This window comes from Diadema antillarum, unplaced genomic scaffold, assembly GCF_040938485.1.
Source record: "Diadema antillarum isolate AM-2024a unplaced genomic scaffold, OU_Dant_1.0 seq00000744_RagTag, whole genome shotgun sequence".
NCBI lineage: Eukaryota > Metazoa > Echinodermata > Echinoidea > Diadematoida > Diadematidae > Diadema > Diadema antillarum.
The window spans coordinates 432401-448109 of record NW_027271641.1 but is presented as its reverse complement, the minus strand read 5'-3'; the positions used below and the strand labels follow the sequence as shown (position 1 = coordinate 448109).

At 41.1% G+C, this 15709-nt stretch overlaps 1 protein-coding gene across 2 annotated transcripts in view; it reads left to right on the top strand.

Annotated features, from left to right (window-relative positions):
* The window catches only part of LOC139738463 (lactosylceramide alpha-2,3-sialyltransferase-like), a 48636-nt gene extending 33427 nt beyond the window's left edge, over nt 1–15209 (top strand). For both annotated transcript variants that reach the window (XM_071649087.1, XM_071649088.1), the window contains exons 7-10: nt 6352–6447; nt 8860–9055; nt 10129–10272; nt 11214–15209. In XM_071649087.1, coding sequence (XP_071505188.1) covers nt 6352–6447; nt 8860–9055; nt 10129–10272; nt 11214–11459 — 682 coding nt within the window. In that variant the 3' untranslated portion in view covers nt 11460–15209. The remainder of the gene's footprint in view (nt 1–6351; nt 6448–8859; nt 9056–10128; nt 10273–11213) is intronic.
* The last annotated feature ends 500 nt before the right edge of the window (nt 15210–15709 follow it).

Below are 15709 nucleotides of genomic sequence, written 5' to 3'. Positions count from 1 at the left end.
TCATGTTCACTTCTATGTGTATTAAACTGTACATATGTTCCTGAACTGATGACTCCACTGTGTCTTCTTGAGAGTTCTATCACCAAGCAGCGGTGTGCAGAGTGGTGGTACATGTTCTTGAGTTGGAGCACCGTTCCTGAGAAGACAAACTAGCAGGCCGTTGGATATCGGGTATATTGGTAATGTGACTTGTCGCATAGTCCGTACCCAATCCAAGTTCCAGTCGCCGCCGTTGGATTTCGGGTAAAATGGTAATGTGACTTGTCGCATAGTCCGTGCCCAATCCAAGTTCCAGTCGCCGCCTGAAGAAGTTGGTAACGGTGCGATATAGCACTTTACCCCGTGCCATCAACGATACCTGTGCCACCATATGGTTGTGAAAGGTGTTCCACGTTAGCGTGACTGAGTTGGTAGCAAAAGTTGGTAGCAGAGTTGGTAACAGAACTTGGTAGTAGAACTTGGTAGCAAGAGTTGGTAGCAAAAGTTGGTAACAAACTAGACGTACCAATTTAACACCATCTACAACTGACGCTTGGGAGTGACATACTTTAAGTGATGCTGAACTTGGTATGTGTGCCGCTTGTGTTAGTGAGCTGCTTTTGACACAACATAATACATGGTAGCATAAAGACTAGTAGTTTTAATAATTTAAAGGGATCGTTGTAAACTGCAACAAAACGAACCCCGCCTACTCGGCCATCCTGACACGGCTCGCGGAGACATTTGTACAGACAGTCAAATACACTCTCTTAATTCACGACGAGAAGGCGAGTTCGTCACACATGGTGTCAGGAGTGGGATCCCTATTTGTAACTTTTGTATGAATTAATGTAGTTAACTGTGTTTTCACTATGGCACGCGAAACGCCATTGTTGGAGTTGTCACTTTTGCTGGAGAGCAAGATTAGCGAAATCGACGACTTGATTGCTCAGGTGTCAGAGTCGGTGCGCAAACAAACTGGAGTAGTACCAACTTCGGTTTCGAACTCACGCTGCTCACCGATGAGACTTGGAGGGCGCCTTAACCTGTCGTCACTGCCACCCTCACCAGTGGTGTCACCTCAGCTGTTTGGAGATGCGAATAGAGAGGTGGAGTTGTCAGATCCGCCATCGGCAAAGCTACTACCTCAGCAGCATCAAATTCCAATGCAGCAGTCGCATTCATCTCGTACAAGTGACCAGCCTGTTACATTTGGAGGACAACCAGATGTAATGCCACACCAGTTTAGCCCGAACCAGCGACGTCGAACAGAGCTCTGGGACCAGAGACGTCATTATGATGTTCAGACCAACAGAAGCAACCAGCCGGCTGTCATACCAGATAGATATGATGGCAAAGGACCTGTGCTGGACTATCTTTGCCATTTCGAAGCTTGCGCTGGAGTTAACCGCTGGACGGAAGTGGAAGCTCTTCAATATTTGGCTGCCAGCTTGAAAGGAGCTGCTGTCAAAGTACTAGCACAGCAGACGGGACGTCAGTTGACGTACCAAGAACTCGTGAACCGCCTGAAGCACCGCTTTGGACCTGTTTCGCATTCAGAAGTATTCCTGGCAGAACTGCGTACCAGGCGACGCAGACCGAAGGAAAGTTTGCAGGAGCTTGGACAGAGTATTCGCGAGCTTACATCCATGGCATATCCTGAATTCGAGGAAGCGGGCCAAGATAAATTGGCTCGAGGTCACTTTCTCGATGCAATAGTTGACCGGGATATCCGAATCGGCCTCTTCCAAGCTCAGCCTCGTACGCTCGACGAGGCAATCCAAACTGCTCTCAACACAGAAGCCTTCCTGCGGATGGAGAGTGACCGTCGGCAGTATAACCGTGTCTTGCTGTCACAAAAGGAAGAACAAGACGTGGCTGTGAAGGATGAAGACACTGCTGATACATCCATGGGGGTGTGTGAAAATAACACCACTCTCATGATCGAAGCAGTCAGCGATCTAATAAAGAAGAGGGAGAAGGAGCAACCAGCGCCAGTGCCGAGAAACGACTTGGCATTAAAGACTGAGACACTCCCTAAAAGCGAACAGAAGGAGGACAGTCAGCCTTCTGACAACAAGGAGGACACATCCAAGGAGGGTACGAATCCTCCAGACGACGGGTGCACACCAGCCAGAGAGGCATCCGAACCAGAGATATCTCAACCACCACTACCTACTTCCGCAGCTCCACTTCTGTCATCCACGTTCCAGAAAGGACTGTACGTGAATTTGAACGTGAATGGGCAGGAGGTGATGTTTCTGGTAGACAGTGGTGCATCGCAGTCATATGTCTCAGAAGGAATGTACCTGCGAATGAGACCTGAGCGAAAGCCACCACTTGAACCAGTGACAAGCATCGTTCGTCAAGCAGATGGATCTCGGCTGAAAACAAAGGGACGTGCTACCATGGAACTTCAGCTTGGCTCCTGCTTGTGCCATGTTGACTTGGTAGTAGCTGACATAAGAGCTGAGGGCATCCTTGGTCTGGATCTCTTGATTGGTCTGGAAACCACGCTAGATTTCGAGAACATGCAGCTGCATACTCCATGGGTATCTCTCCCATGTATAAACAATGAGAAACAGATATGTGCAGCAACGACAGCACCGACGTTGGTAAAAGGGACAGCGCCAGCCAATCTTACCAGCCTTGCTGAGGACGACACAGAGACCACGCCTCTCGACGAAGGTATAACTCAGAATTGTGTGCCGCCACATCTGGTGGACTTCTGTCAATGCAGTTTGACAGAAACTCCCCCAGAAAGCAATTCATCGGCAAACCAGCTTCTGAGAGACGACTCAGAGGTGTTCTCTACAGGCCGAGCAGGGACACGTGTCAGCGTCAGCGCGACAGCACCAGTGGTTGCGGGCAACCTACCTAGTGGACATCGCCGGTGTGACGACTCTTCCTCACCTGCACGCTATTCTCGGTCACCGGGAAGACCACCTGATTATCTACCCCGATCGAGGAGCCGCTCTCCGTTGGGGCACGCCCGTTCCTCTCGTCATACATCGGATTCATTCTGGCACACCATGCCAGGGTGAAATGTGACATTTCTCGCGTCGACCTGTCTGCTGCAAGGGAGTAGCCAGGTCAGGAAATCAAATGAAGAGACTGTTGAACTCTTAGAAGATGAGATTCTGACGAACAATTAGTCTACTCAGTATATGACAGTTGGACAGCTTTGAATTAAAGACTGTAGTTGTCTCATAATGTTTACTATGGACTGTACGTAGAATTTTGTAAAGGAGCAAAACGTTCAACAATGTTTCTAGTAGTACATTTTTGTTGTCATTTTTTTGCTCTCAATGTGTTCGGCTCCAGGGACGAAGCCTGCATGGGGAGGGAAGCCATGTAACGAAATTCGGTGGAACCGATTCGATTTAACTGTTCGATTAGTATTTGTTATGATCGATAGTGTCTATAACATAGAAAGGGGCACAATATCGAAACGTTGGACAATCGTTTCAAGGTGGTAGTGCATCATTATGAGTTTTAACATTTATTATTAAATATGTGGTTACTTGTTTGTCGTGGACAAGTTTGGATTATCTTAAGACCAATTCCGGTTTAGACCGATGATACATGCCGAATTATAGTAACCATGTACAAGAAATACTGTTAAAATGTATAATTCTTGTACGAATTTTGTAACCACGTCAACATTGTAAATAATTTGAACGACTACTGCGGGTATTTTCCGCATTTGTCACGGTCGTGCGGGATTGCCTCCTCACTCCGCGATAGGAGGAGAGGCATATAAAGTGGCCGATGTGTGACATAGTCCGCAACAAGCAGCCCGTGTATGATACATTTCAAATGTGTTGTTCATGTTCACTTCTATGTGTATTAAACTGTACATATGTTCCTGAACTGATGACTCCACTGTGTCTTCTTGAGAGTTCTATCACCAAGCAGCGGTGTGCAGAGTGGTGGTACATGTTCTTGAGTTGGAGCACCGTTCCTGAGAAGACAAACTAGCAGGCCGTTGGATATCGGGTATATTGGTAATGTGACTTGTCGCATAGTCCGTACCCAATCCAAGTTCCAGTCGCCGCCGTTGGATTTCGGGTAAAATGGTAATGTGACTTGTCGCATAGTCCGTGCCCAATCCAAGTTCCAGTCGCCGCCTGAAGAAGTTGGTAACGGTGCGATATAGCACTTTACCCCGTGCCATCAACGATACCTGTGCCACCATATGGTTGTGAAAGGTGTTCCACGTTAGCGTGACTGAGTTGGTAGCAAAAGTTGGTAGCAGAGTTGGTAACAGAACTTGGTAGTAGAACTTGGTAGCAAGAGTTGGTAGCAAAAGTTGGTAACAAACTAGACGTACCAATTTAACACCATCTACAACTGACGCTTGGGAGTGACATACTTTAAGTGATGCTGAACTTGGTATGTGTGCCGCTTGTGTTAGTGAGCTGCTTTTGACACAACATAATACATGGTAGCATAAAGACTAGTAGTTTTAATAATTTAAAGGGATCGTTGTAAACTGCAACAAAACGAACCCCGCCTACTCGGCCATCCTGACACGGCTCGCGGAGACATTTGTACAGACAGTCAAATACACTCTCTTAATTCACGACGAGAAGGCGAGTTCGTCACAATATATATATATATATCGTGTACTGGCTTTATGTCCCTTTACCAATATCAGACAATGGATCCAAATTGACATATATACAAGTAGAACAGTATAAAATCATGACTTCAAATTGTCACAGGGGAAAAAAAGGCAAATATCAGCTTACCTGCATGGATGTAAGCTGATGCCTTTAAAATATTCTGAATAATGTAACGTTTTAGAAAATGAAATGTTTAGTAAGTACCAGCAGGTTTCTTACGCAAATATAAGACACGAATACCTCGTTAAAACACAGTTTACAACTATGGTTTATGTTACAAACCACCAAATAGATAACCCGTTTTACTTGTCCAGCCCCCCCCCCCCCCCACACACACACACACACTCTCAAATGGTGGTAGAATCCTGTATTGTATAATAAGCCACTTTGGTCATAAAAAGGCATTGCGCGTGTTGTGTCAAATGCCTTTGACCTCCTATTTCCTCCATTGCGTATGTAATAGCGGAAGTATGTTTCTGTCTGCATGTGCGATTGTATGATTTGTTTTATGTTCCCTCTGTTTCTCACGCAACTAGTCTTCTCATTTCGTTTGATTATTACTACTATTTACTACTCAGGAAGGGACTGCATTCTACAAGCTAGGTTTTTTAGCAGTTCCCCCCCCCCCATTTCGGATATCTTTTCCTTGATACGATTCAGCAGTAGAGTTTGACTAGGCATTTCCTTAAACTTTGTTTTGTTCATATATTGTAAAAAACAAACAAACAAAGAAAGATGATCTGCATTAATTTCGCTTGAATATGCACAAGTAACGTTGTACTCTATTATTTTTGTACCTGCAAAGTAATGTCATATAGTATTCACTTTCGTCGGAAATGAAATAAGATGAAACGAAATGAAATAGAGCTGGAAATACTAAATCCATGTCTAAAGGGGAAGATCCTTCCCATAGATCAGGTCATAGGCGATGAAATCGAGGGGAACAGGAAAATGCATACTATCTGCCAACAACGTTGGCTGTAGCTGACCAGGAAATCATGCGAACACAGTGACTGTGAATAGTACCACGAATAGCTGTCGTAGTATTTTGGGAATGACGGCACTTGTTGTAGTTCTTCGCCATATATACAGTTTTGCTGGAAGCACAAGCTGTGTTGTTTTGCTTTGTTTTAAGTCGACATGTCTTTTAGAGTAGAATATGCCTTCAACATGAATTCAAGAAGAATCATTAGTTTGTTCATCACGCTCGTTTCTGCTGAAATTGTACGTATCTGCATGGTATTGCTATAATAATCACATACAATTGCGCACGTAATGACTGCATAGTGTATTCACCCCTCGTTTACCCATAATTCTTTGAGTGGACATACCTTGGCACTGTAGATGATGCTCTCGACTCGGAAATACTGGACCCCTGCAATTCGAATATTGCACGTAGGCATCTCTGGCCCACTACGTACCAATGTTACCCGGATGCTGATGAACGCACACCCAACAATCATGGGTTAGAATAAACAAACAAACAAACAAACAAACGAACAAAAACAAAGGCAGGGCTCCCTCGGAGAACGTTACTGCCGTGGCTACATTGCCTTGACATTTGATTATTAAGACAATAACTTAGTATGCTAGAAGTATACCAGTATCACTATAATTGTTATTATTGTAATTATCAATATTTTGGTCGCTGCTGTTAGTGTTGTTGTCGTGGTTGTTTTCATTGTGTATCATCATTACCATATAAGGATATCATTGTCTTTGTCTTTTTTTTTAAACTACACAGCTTATCGTGCCGGCGATGCATTGTGGTTGGTAACGGCAATCTCATGAAGGGATCAAGGCTTGGTCACGTGATTGACAACTATGACGTCGTCATGAGGTATTTTTAAATAAGTGCTTTGAAAAAAAAAACAGAAACAAAATACCGTACATTCTTATTTCCTCGTAGGAGTGATATATATTTACAGTCTCATTAAATTCAAGTAGGCCCTACTTTGATAGCCAGGATTGATAGCAATACAACAAAAGCACGAATACTTTAATATACTCGAGCGCTCACAGTTTGAATTTTCATTGACGGCGGCAACTCCAATGCGCTGTGGCAAGTCATTGGGATTATCAACAAATTTGTCACTACAGCCTGACTGAACTTATGAGTGGATAAGATTTTTTGTCCTTTTATAATTTTCAGGGGGATGTTTAAAACATATTACAGCAACTTAACTTGAGTAAACAGACGCGACGTCGGGCCTTGAAAGTCAACCAAGCTACATGTACAACATTTGCCAGCACACTGTAAAAGAGTTATGGGAGGGAAATAAGCATGCTTTCGCTTCTCAGTGCGTAACAATAATTGCTGGCGTGGTGCTGAAACCCTCTCGAAACAAACTTGAGATAATGACTAATTATGCAATGGCGTAAACAATCGGCTCGAAAGCAGAGAGGAACAAAGAGAGACAGGAAAAGTGAGGATGGATGAAAGAAAAGTGAAACCAGGAAGGATCTTACGGTCTATTCAATAGTAAGTCTCATAAAAGTGTGCACTTCACACACTCTCCGATTTAGCGGTTCTGCCCTTGCATTTTTGTCATCCGATACGGTGGTACCACTTCACATTTCACAAACATGGCTCATATAATGTATGCCTGCAGAAATGTCGATTTTTATTTATTTTATTTTATTTTTTGCTCTAAAATGTACGCATAAATGATATGTACAGAAAATTTGTGAAATAATGCTGTGATAACACGACTTCAGGTAGGTAACGACGAAAATGTTAAATATTACCCGATAAGATTAATAGCCGGTAGTACTACAGCATGAGAGTATACCAGATTGTGTTTCCTACGTATCATTTTTTTAATGATTAACTATCTATACTTGACAAATCGGGCCACAGCAGTATCCACCCATCTTCCGCACTATATACAAAGTGAATCGCATGTGGCGTGTTGGGAAAACGATTGCTAAGACACGATCGATTATCACGTCACGTTCTAATACAATATACTTATACCTACTATAACTGAACAAGAAGGGTTCTCCAGGTATAAAAGTCGGGTACATTATTTTACTCTTTTGATTTCATTTATTATACTCCAAAATTTTGATTCCCATTCGCATAGGGTCTAAGCAGTTAAGATAAAGTGCCATGCATGTATGGTCATTGTTAGTCCGTGGTCTTGAATCCACTGAGCTATAGCATCTCCTTACCATTACTCGTGAGAATGATGGAGAAGGCCTGGCGGGCGCATCACTCTTTCTGAATGATTCATCCGCCGAATAATTTAGTTTCACTTTTGTAACTTTGTAACTTTATTTTTCATTTCCATTGAATAAACAGGAGAAATTGTATACAATGCATAAACCAGACAAATTTCTAGTAATTTCCAAAAAAAAAAAACCCGTACATTAACAAAATACATGTGATGATGAGTAACAACATAATTGCATTTATAAGGTACACATGCATATGACACGGATGGGAATGGAAATGGAGGGTCCCACTAAAAAGCCAAGCTTGTACGATATGGGACCGTCAGAATTTCAGAAATACATAAGAAACAAATAATGACTTTATGAAACTACAAACAAATATATGAAACAAAATCAAAGAAACCAATGTCAACTGACATGAAATTAGATAACAGGAAAGACCGAAAAAAGGGGAAACAAGAAAAAGAAAATGAAACTGCAGCACACGCCATCGTGGACACAAGTAAACTGAATTCCAGGATGTAGGAGTAATAAGACGCATCCTGGAATGATATTGCGAATATAAGAATTGGGTACATATGCCAGAAAAAAATACAAAAGAGCGGACATATTAAAAGGAAAGAATAGACACAATGATACATTGTTCAATAACTGTAACATTTGAGGAGAAGTGAAATTCGACAGATTAGTTTACTCTAATAGTAAAAAATATTTGATATGAAATGATTACAAGACATTGCCAAATGAAATTACTAAAATTCGTTCAGACCATCAGTGCCGCCTGAATAATGAATGGCCTTCTTTGGACCGCTGCTCGCTTGAATTCATTACATGCATTTGCGCCACTAAACGCTGCTACCAAAATTCGGTGATTCAAATTCATATTTTCATCCAGACACTGTTTATTCGTTTCCCCTCCGAAAGTCAAATGAGACACGGACAATACGGATATTCAAAACGCCTGTATATTTAGTGTTTACTGTACAAATAAGAAGTTTTACGATGCATTACTTGGGATTACGCCATAATTGAAAGGCCGCCGAGTAAATTTATTCCCTTGTTCTCTCTCTTAAAGGCTGAACGACGCCCCCATTAGTGGTTTCGAGAGAGACGTGGGCGCAAAAACGACGTTTCGCCTGCTGTACCCAGAAAGTTCCCTGCTACCAGGAAGTAGGTACGGCTACGCCAAGTCTAACTTCACGCTGGTCGTACTGCCGTTCAAGTCGGCAGATGTCCAGTGGGCGGACAAGGTCGTTGACGGCCGAGACACGGTGAGGAAAAAAATCCTAAGAAGATCTAAATTCTAGAGAGACGGGGAGGGGGGGGGGGGGGGGGACAGGAGATGCAGGGAGAAGGAGATGGCGAAGGGGTGAGAAGAAAGGGGGAATAACTGAATTAAAATACATATCCTGCGTTTTATTACTATTTTATCTTCTGTAATTTTTTATGTTTGACTGACATTGAAAACCATGCATTCTCTAACTTTTTGTAATCTTTTAGTAAACCTTGACGTTTGACTGGCTGAATTTTGTCCGCTCCAGCAAACAGCTGCTGTGTGAAATTCAAATTCGAATCATTTCTCTGTTAGAAGCCTTCTTTGGCATGTAACCAAAGCTAATGAGAAGTGTAAATGTTTTGAAAACTTCAAGTGAAAACCTTGCCAAAGTAGGATTTGATGTTACGAGTTCAATGATTAGGGGACAGGGAAGAAAGTCATGTCTCTTCAAGTGTGCGTGTGTGTGTGTGTGTGTATGTGTGTGTGTGTGTGTGTGTGTGTGTGTGTGTGTCTGTCTGTCTGTCTGTCTGTCATTGTGTGTGCGTTTTAAATAGTGCATTGCCATCTGCGCAATAGTTCCTCATTTTGTAAATCTTTTGACCAGAAATGACAAAATTTGTCACTAGAAACAATTTTCTCACAGTCTAGGTATGAAAAGAGAGACGCAATCTCAAATTTGAATCACTTGATTGAAAAGTATGAGTATTTCATTATTTTTTTGTTTTTGGTGTCTACCTATTTTTTTTTATTTACTTATCTATTTGTCCATCAATTCATCTATTTGTCTATTAATATGCATACCTTTCTGTCTATCTAATTATCTATCTACCTTCCAACCTATCAAACCTCCTATCTTAATCCATCAATCTATATTGTTCGTCTATCCACGTAACATTTCTTTCTTTGTTTCTGTCCTTGCCATCTCCTCACCCCATCTCGACCTGTATACCACCGTGACCTCCAACCGCTTCCGCCAAATCCCGTTCCCCTCCCCCGTTCCCCTCCCCCGTTCCCCTCCCCCTCCCCCCCCCCCCTCCCCCACACACATAACATATCCAATCTGCACAGTCCGGCGTGAGAGGATTCTGGGCTTCAGTGGCTCACGTGGTGCGGATTGCCAAGAGTAACGTGCGGTTGTTTAACCCTACTATCAGCTACGAGCTATCCTCTAACCTCATTGGGTTCAGTATGAACGGAGGGAGGATGAACAAGGTATAAATCATCATACGGGGATCTCTATATCATTAATTTTGTATGTGCACTTAACCCACTAGCATATGAAATATTCTTGTTATTCGTCGATATAAGCACTATATGTAACAATCCTTCACATTAACAGTGTGTGTTTCGTGGTCCTATGCAACCAGTGTCTCTCATAACTGTGAAAAAAAGTTATGTAATTTGAGGGAATCCGAAATGAAGTTGAATGTTTCACAAAGTGAGAAAGAAATGAATGATAATCTGTAAATTACCGGATTTACCGTCCTCAGTGATGCTAAGAGAAACAAACAATTCAATATGAAAATAACGGCCGAACAGCATTGCGATAATTTGCTTTTTCTTAATAATATATGGTAGTACATTAATTTTAACAATATAATTAAAAAAATGCAGAGGGTCTTTTTCTTCCATGTTGATCAAATTGTACAGTAAGGTCAGGAAATCGGCAATCAGTGTTAAAGAGTGTCCCTTTGATACAATGTAGGGCCCACGTACTCTCGTAAGCAATGGGTTAAACTTCAGCTGATTTTCAGACTTTCGCATTTGAACAACTGTAAATTGGTTATACTGGGTACAGAGTTTCAGAATAAGTCAATAAGTCCACAAAATGTAAATATGGAGCTGTCGATTTATATACTGCATGATGTGAAATCATGAAAATCACTTGGATTTCCCATTTAAATATTGGCCATGTTCAAAGGAAACATGGGGAAAATGTAAAGAGAACTCCAAGTATTTTGATTTTTCTGGCTTGATGAGAGAGCACTTGACTTAGCTCCTTCAGAAGGCAGGGAACGTAACATAAAACGTAGCATGAATATTTACATGTAAGTAACAAGTCGAGAAAATGTGCCCTTCTCATTCAAAAAGAATACATTTCGTGAAATTAACCAACCATTATGTCGGTTTTGTTTAATTTCACCTGTCGTCAGAATGTGCCTACGTCTGGTGTGATGGCCATTATGCTAGCAGCCCGTATATGCGACGAAGTATCCGTGGCCGGGTTCGGCTATGACACGAGCAAGCCGAAGTCTCCCCTCCATTACTACTCGTCGGCCAGTACGCAGGTGGTCATGAACTCGCACACGCACAACATCGGGCCCGAACGAAAGATGCTCGGGCGACTCGTATCGCAGGGCGCCATCAACGACCTGACGAAAGGTATTAGAACTTATTGAGTTGTGGCCACGGAAAGAGTTCTGTGGTCGTGACGCCGCACGGTCCGCGGACGATTATAAGTTGACCATGCTGGACGTTTTTTTTTTTCATCGTGCCAATGATGCTCCTACTGTACAGTGGAAAAATGTGACAGACGAGACAAATTTATGCCAAGTTTGAGATGACCGCCAAAACTGTACTAAAACAAGCTCGTAATCAGTACAGTGACCTTAAAGGGATTGCACAGTTATGGTTGAGACCTAATTTCAGGTTTCTAACATTCTTTGGTGAGATAATGAGAAACCTCTTATAAAATGTGAAAGAGCATGTAATTCTATGAGGAATTCAACATTTATTTGATGAAAATTGGTTGTGAAATGGCTGAGATATCAAAAAAGAGCGATTCTAATAAAGTGTGGAACCCACACTTTACTACGATCGCTTTGTTTTACTTTGTTTCTTGATGTTTCAGTCATTCCAAACCCGATTTTCGTCAAATAAACTTTGAATTCCTCTTAAAGCGGTATGTTCTGTACTATATCATAAGTGTTTTCTTGGTATCTCGCAAAAAGTTAAAAACCCAATTCTCATCTCCAACAAAACTGTACTATTCCTTTAATCCATGTGTCTTCGATTGTAATGATCGAAGATGTGTATCTCTTTGTTAGAGTACGATGAGTTTGTGTGTGTGTGTGTGTGTGTGTGTGCGCGCGCGCGCGCGCGTGTTTGTGTGTGGATGTGTAATGGATGTATATGGATGGAGGTGTGTTTGTGATGGTGTCGATATAGATTCGTGGCTTTGTGTGTGACGTAGCTTCCGCTATTGCCTCCTAATTGTAATTAGATGGATAAGAGGCACACTTCACTGAGGGAGTAAAAAGCATTTCATCATGGAGGAAAAACAAACTAACCTTGTGCACTTTGCTGTCGTGCGCATGCGCGTTTTCAGCAGGGCCGATTGGGATGCTGCGAATTATACAAGCCGTTAAACGACGTTTGATTTTTTGCAAGAAGGATTCAAGGGGCCCGAAGGGGCTTGAAAATGGATGAGATGTTACAGCAAGAGGCATCACACGACCATCTACCAGATTCTCCACGTATACTTTATCCTGTCGATATTAAAAAAAAAACAAATTGTATCATACCAATACATTGTATACTTACGTGTGCGTATGATTATGCTACAGTTTGTCTGACCAAAATAATACACGTAAACATGCCAAAGGTAGAGGGGAAATTATTGTGTTTTCAGTTCTCTGTAGCTCGTATATCGTTTTGTATTGATGTGGATTTTAACCTTGGTTTCTTTCGTCCCACTATGTGCATGTACGTAGAAATATTTTGTTTGATCACATTTTAAAAGCGTATTTATTATGTGGGTAAGTAAGAGACAATAACGCGAAAATGGACCTGGACAACGTAGAACTGAAGACTTGTGTGTCAATCCGATGTGTATGGTTTTAAATTGATTTACAGCGTAATGCGCATCTATTGGGCAGTTTCATGGATATTAGTGAAACGTTCGAACCAGTCACTTTGAACCATTCCTTTGAAACCCAATGGATGAACCGCGATCCTTGCTCAAGTCAATTGTGCTCGATAAGAACAAAATTGTGAACAGTCAGAGGATTATAGTAATAGGGCAAAGAAACCATGGATAATTTTTTGACTGATCTTGGATTTCACATGTCACCGTGAAACAGTAATATCGGTCTTGATTATGAGCGAAAATAAAAGGTAAAAGAGTAATTTTCATGCTAGCCAACGAAAGGCTTATGACACAATAGTGACATCCAGACGGTGATCCTTAATTTTGAGGATAAGCTAACTTCGAGAATAATCTTGTAGATAAGTATGGAGCGCCAAGTGTCGAAAGAGACCATGAGACACTTGGCGCCCCATATACTTAACTACCGGCTTATCCTCGAAGTTACGGATCACCTTCTGAACGTAACTATTGACGTGGCCGTCACCTATGTAAGATTTGCTTATCTTATAACGTCAGCACTACCTTCATCACCATCTGGTAAAAAAGAGGACCAGTAAACGTTCCTCATTATTTTGCCATATTTTTTTCTTCCGTTCCTTTTTCTCTTTTTCTACTTTTTTATGCATTGTTCCATTTTCCATATTTCATACAATTTTACATTCCATTTGATTTCGAGAGGGAAATACAACACGAAACATTAAGTGTAAGATGGAAAGAAACAATATTATGAGCAAATATGAATGATGTGTAATAGCAGAAAATAATATACTAAAAAACTTGTAGAATGTAGGATACTCCTAATATACTGTATGTAATAATAAAAAAATGACGGAACATGCAAGAAACACTATGTCGATAACGATATAAAGTTAAGCATTGCACTAAAAAAAACAAAGAAAAAATGACGCAGTGTTCATGATTAAAACAAAGCTTATTGACACTTTGATCAAACAAATTAATTCAGTTCTGCGGAGTCAACTAATACATCTTCTCTTGATTAACATGTGTAAGTCACTTTCAAAGCTGCTACTATCACGATTTCATGTTTGTGTTTCTTCCGTCAATTTTCTTATGAACTCGAAGAGTATTTTCGTCTTACAAAGTCATACCTGTCAAAGTATCGACACTATACGCCCCATCCGAGGTCTTAGACTCGAATACATCACGGATCAATCTTTGTTACGCTGCGGCGGCTGCATGAGTACCTAAGAGTAATGAACGCACAGAACTACAAGTAGACAACATGGAATATTATATGTTTTCTAAATATTCGCCTTTTTAAAAGATATATTAGTATTTGTGTTTTCTCGTGCTGTCGTGTATCAATTTTAGGTTCACTCTATTCCAAATTTCACATCAGTTTAAGGGTTGTCCTCGGAACGGTAGATTGGAACAAAGACGGAAAAGATTTTTCCCCTCTCGGGGTTTGTGTGTGTGAGTGGGTTTTTTTTTCTCTCCCTCTTTTTAATTTCTGTTTGTGATGATGATATAGGAAGTATAATATTATGTCATTATTGTACAAGAAAGCCATTTGCCGTTGGTATGGCTTGGCAGTTAGTGTTTGTTTGTTTGTTGTTGTTGTTGTTTTTTTCAATTTGTGATATCCCAACAATATATTGGCGTAATTATTCAGAACAAGCAGATGACACAAGTTAGAAGTTTGCACAGTAATGCATTAATATCTTCACGGTTCTCATGTCTGCTAGTTTTCATCTTTTATGTCAATGTTTACGAGGGTATATCCCAGGCTATCCAATGACGTCATTCCACTGTAAAATTGTGTTTAGTCACTAAGGGAAAATTCCGGTGGAAAAAAAATGTCTCCAGACCTTACTAACTGCTGATACGAACGTACTATGACGCAGACTGTCGAAGCGCGCTTTGGGGTAAAAATTTGTGTTAAATGTTACAAAGTGTGAAAATCTTTTCACGACGAATGACTGTGACCCAGAACCCAGAATATGACTCTTCAGGTTTACACTGACACTATATGCTGCTACTTTCCCTCTCCATGATCAGTGATCATTATCTTATTCTGACAAAATGTAACCTGGTATAGATTTGTCTTTAGAAAGTTATCTATTTATTTCCACTCATTGAGTATAGCGAAGAACACCTCTCAACAGTGTGCTGATATTCAAGAGGCTACAATATCGGCTTATCATACGGTTAAAACCGTGCCGTGTGTACTTCGTGTATTGCTTCTGTACGTCTGTGAAACAATTGCCATAAATTCACAGTAGTATGCGTATTATATAAACGGATCAGGGGATACAAAACTATTTGGGTATAATGCCAGAAAAACTGTCAGTTTGTCGAAAAATACGTGATATTGTGAATGCGCGTTTTTGACCACTCGCTTAATGCCAACCACTATCATACAAGGTGGAGGTGGGCTTATATCTCCACTGATTCTGACCTTGGCCAAAAGGAGGTTATGATTTTGCTGGCTTTTGCTTGTTTGTTTGTTTGTTTGTAAGTTCGTTGATTGGATGGTTGGATGGCAGTACTTCTACAAAAGCTTTTGAACGGATATTGATGAAATTGTATATGTCCGTTGGGGTGATTACTCTTTTTGTGGTGACCCAGATTCAGATCAGTATATTGTATCCGGGATTTTGTTTTTGTTTTGTTTTCTGGAGGATGTGTGTGTACAGTTCTGTGGCATTAGTAACCATTATGATGGCATCAGAAAACACTTGCGCTCTCCAAGTGTTTCTAAAACATCTACAATAATGATAACAATGATAATGAAGTTTAACGTTACTCAAAGACAGCAAA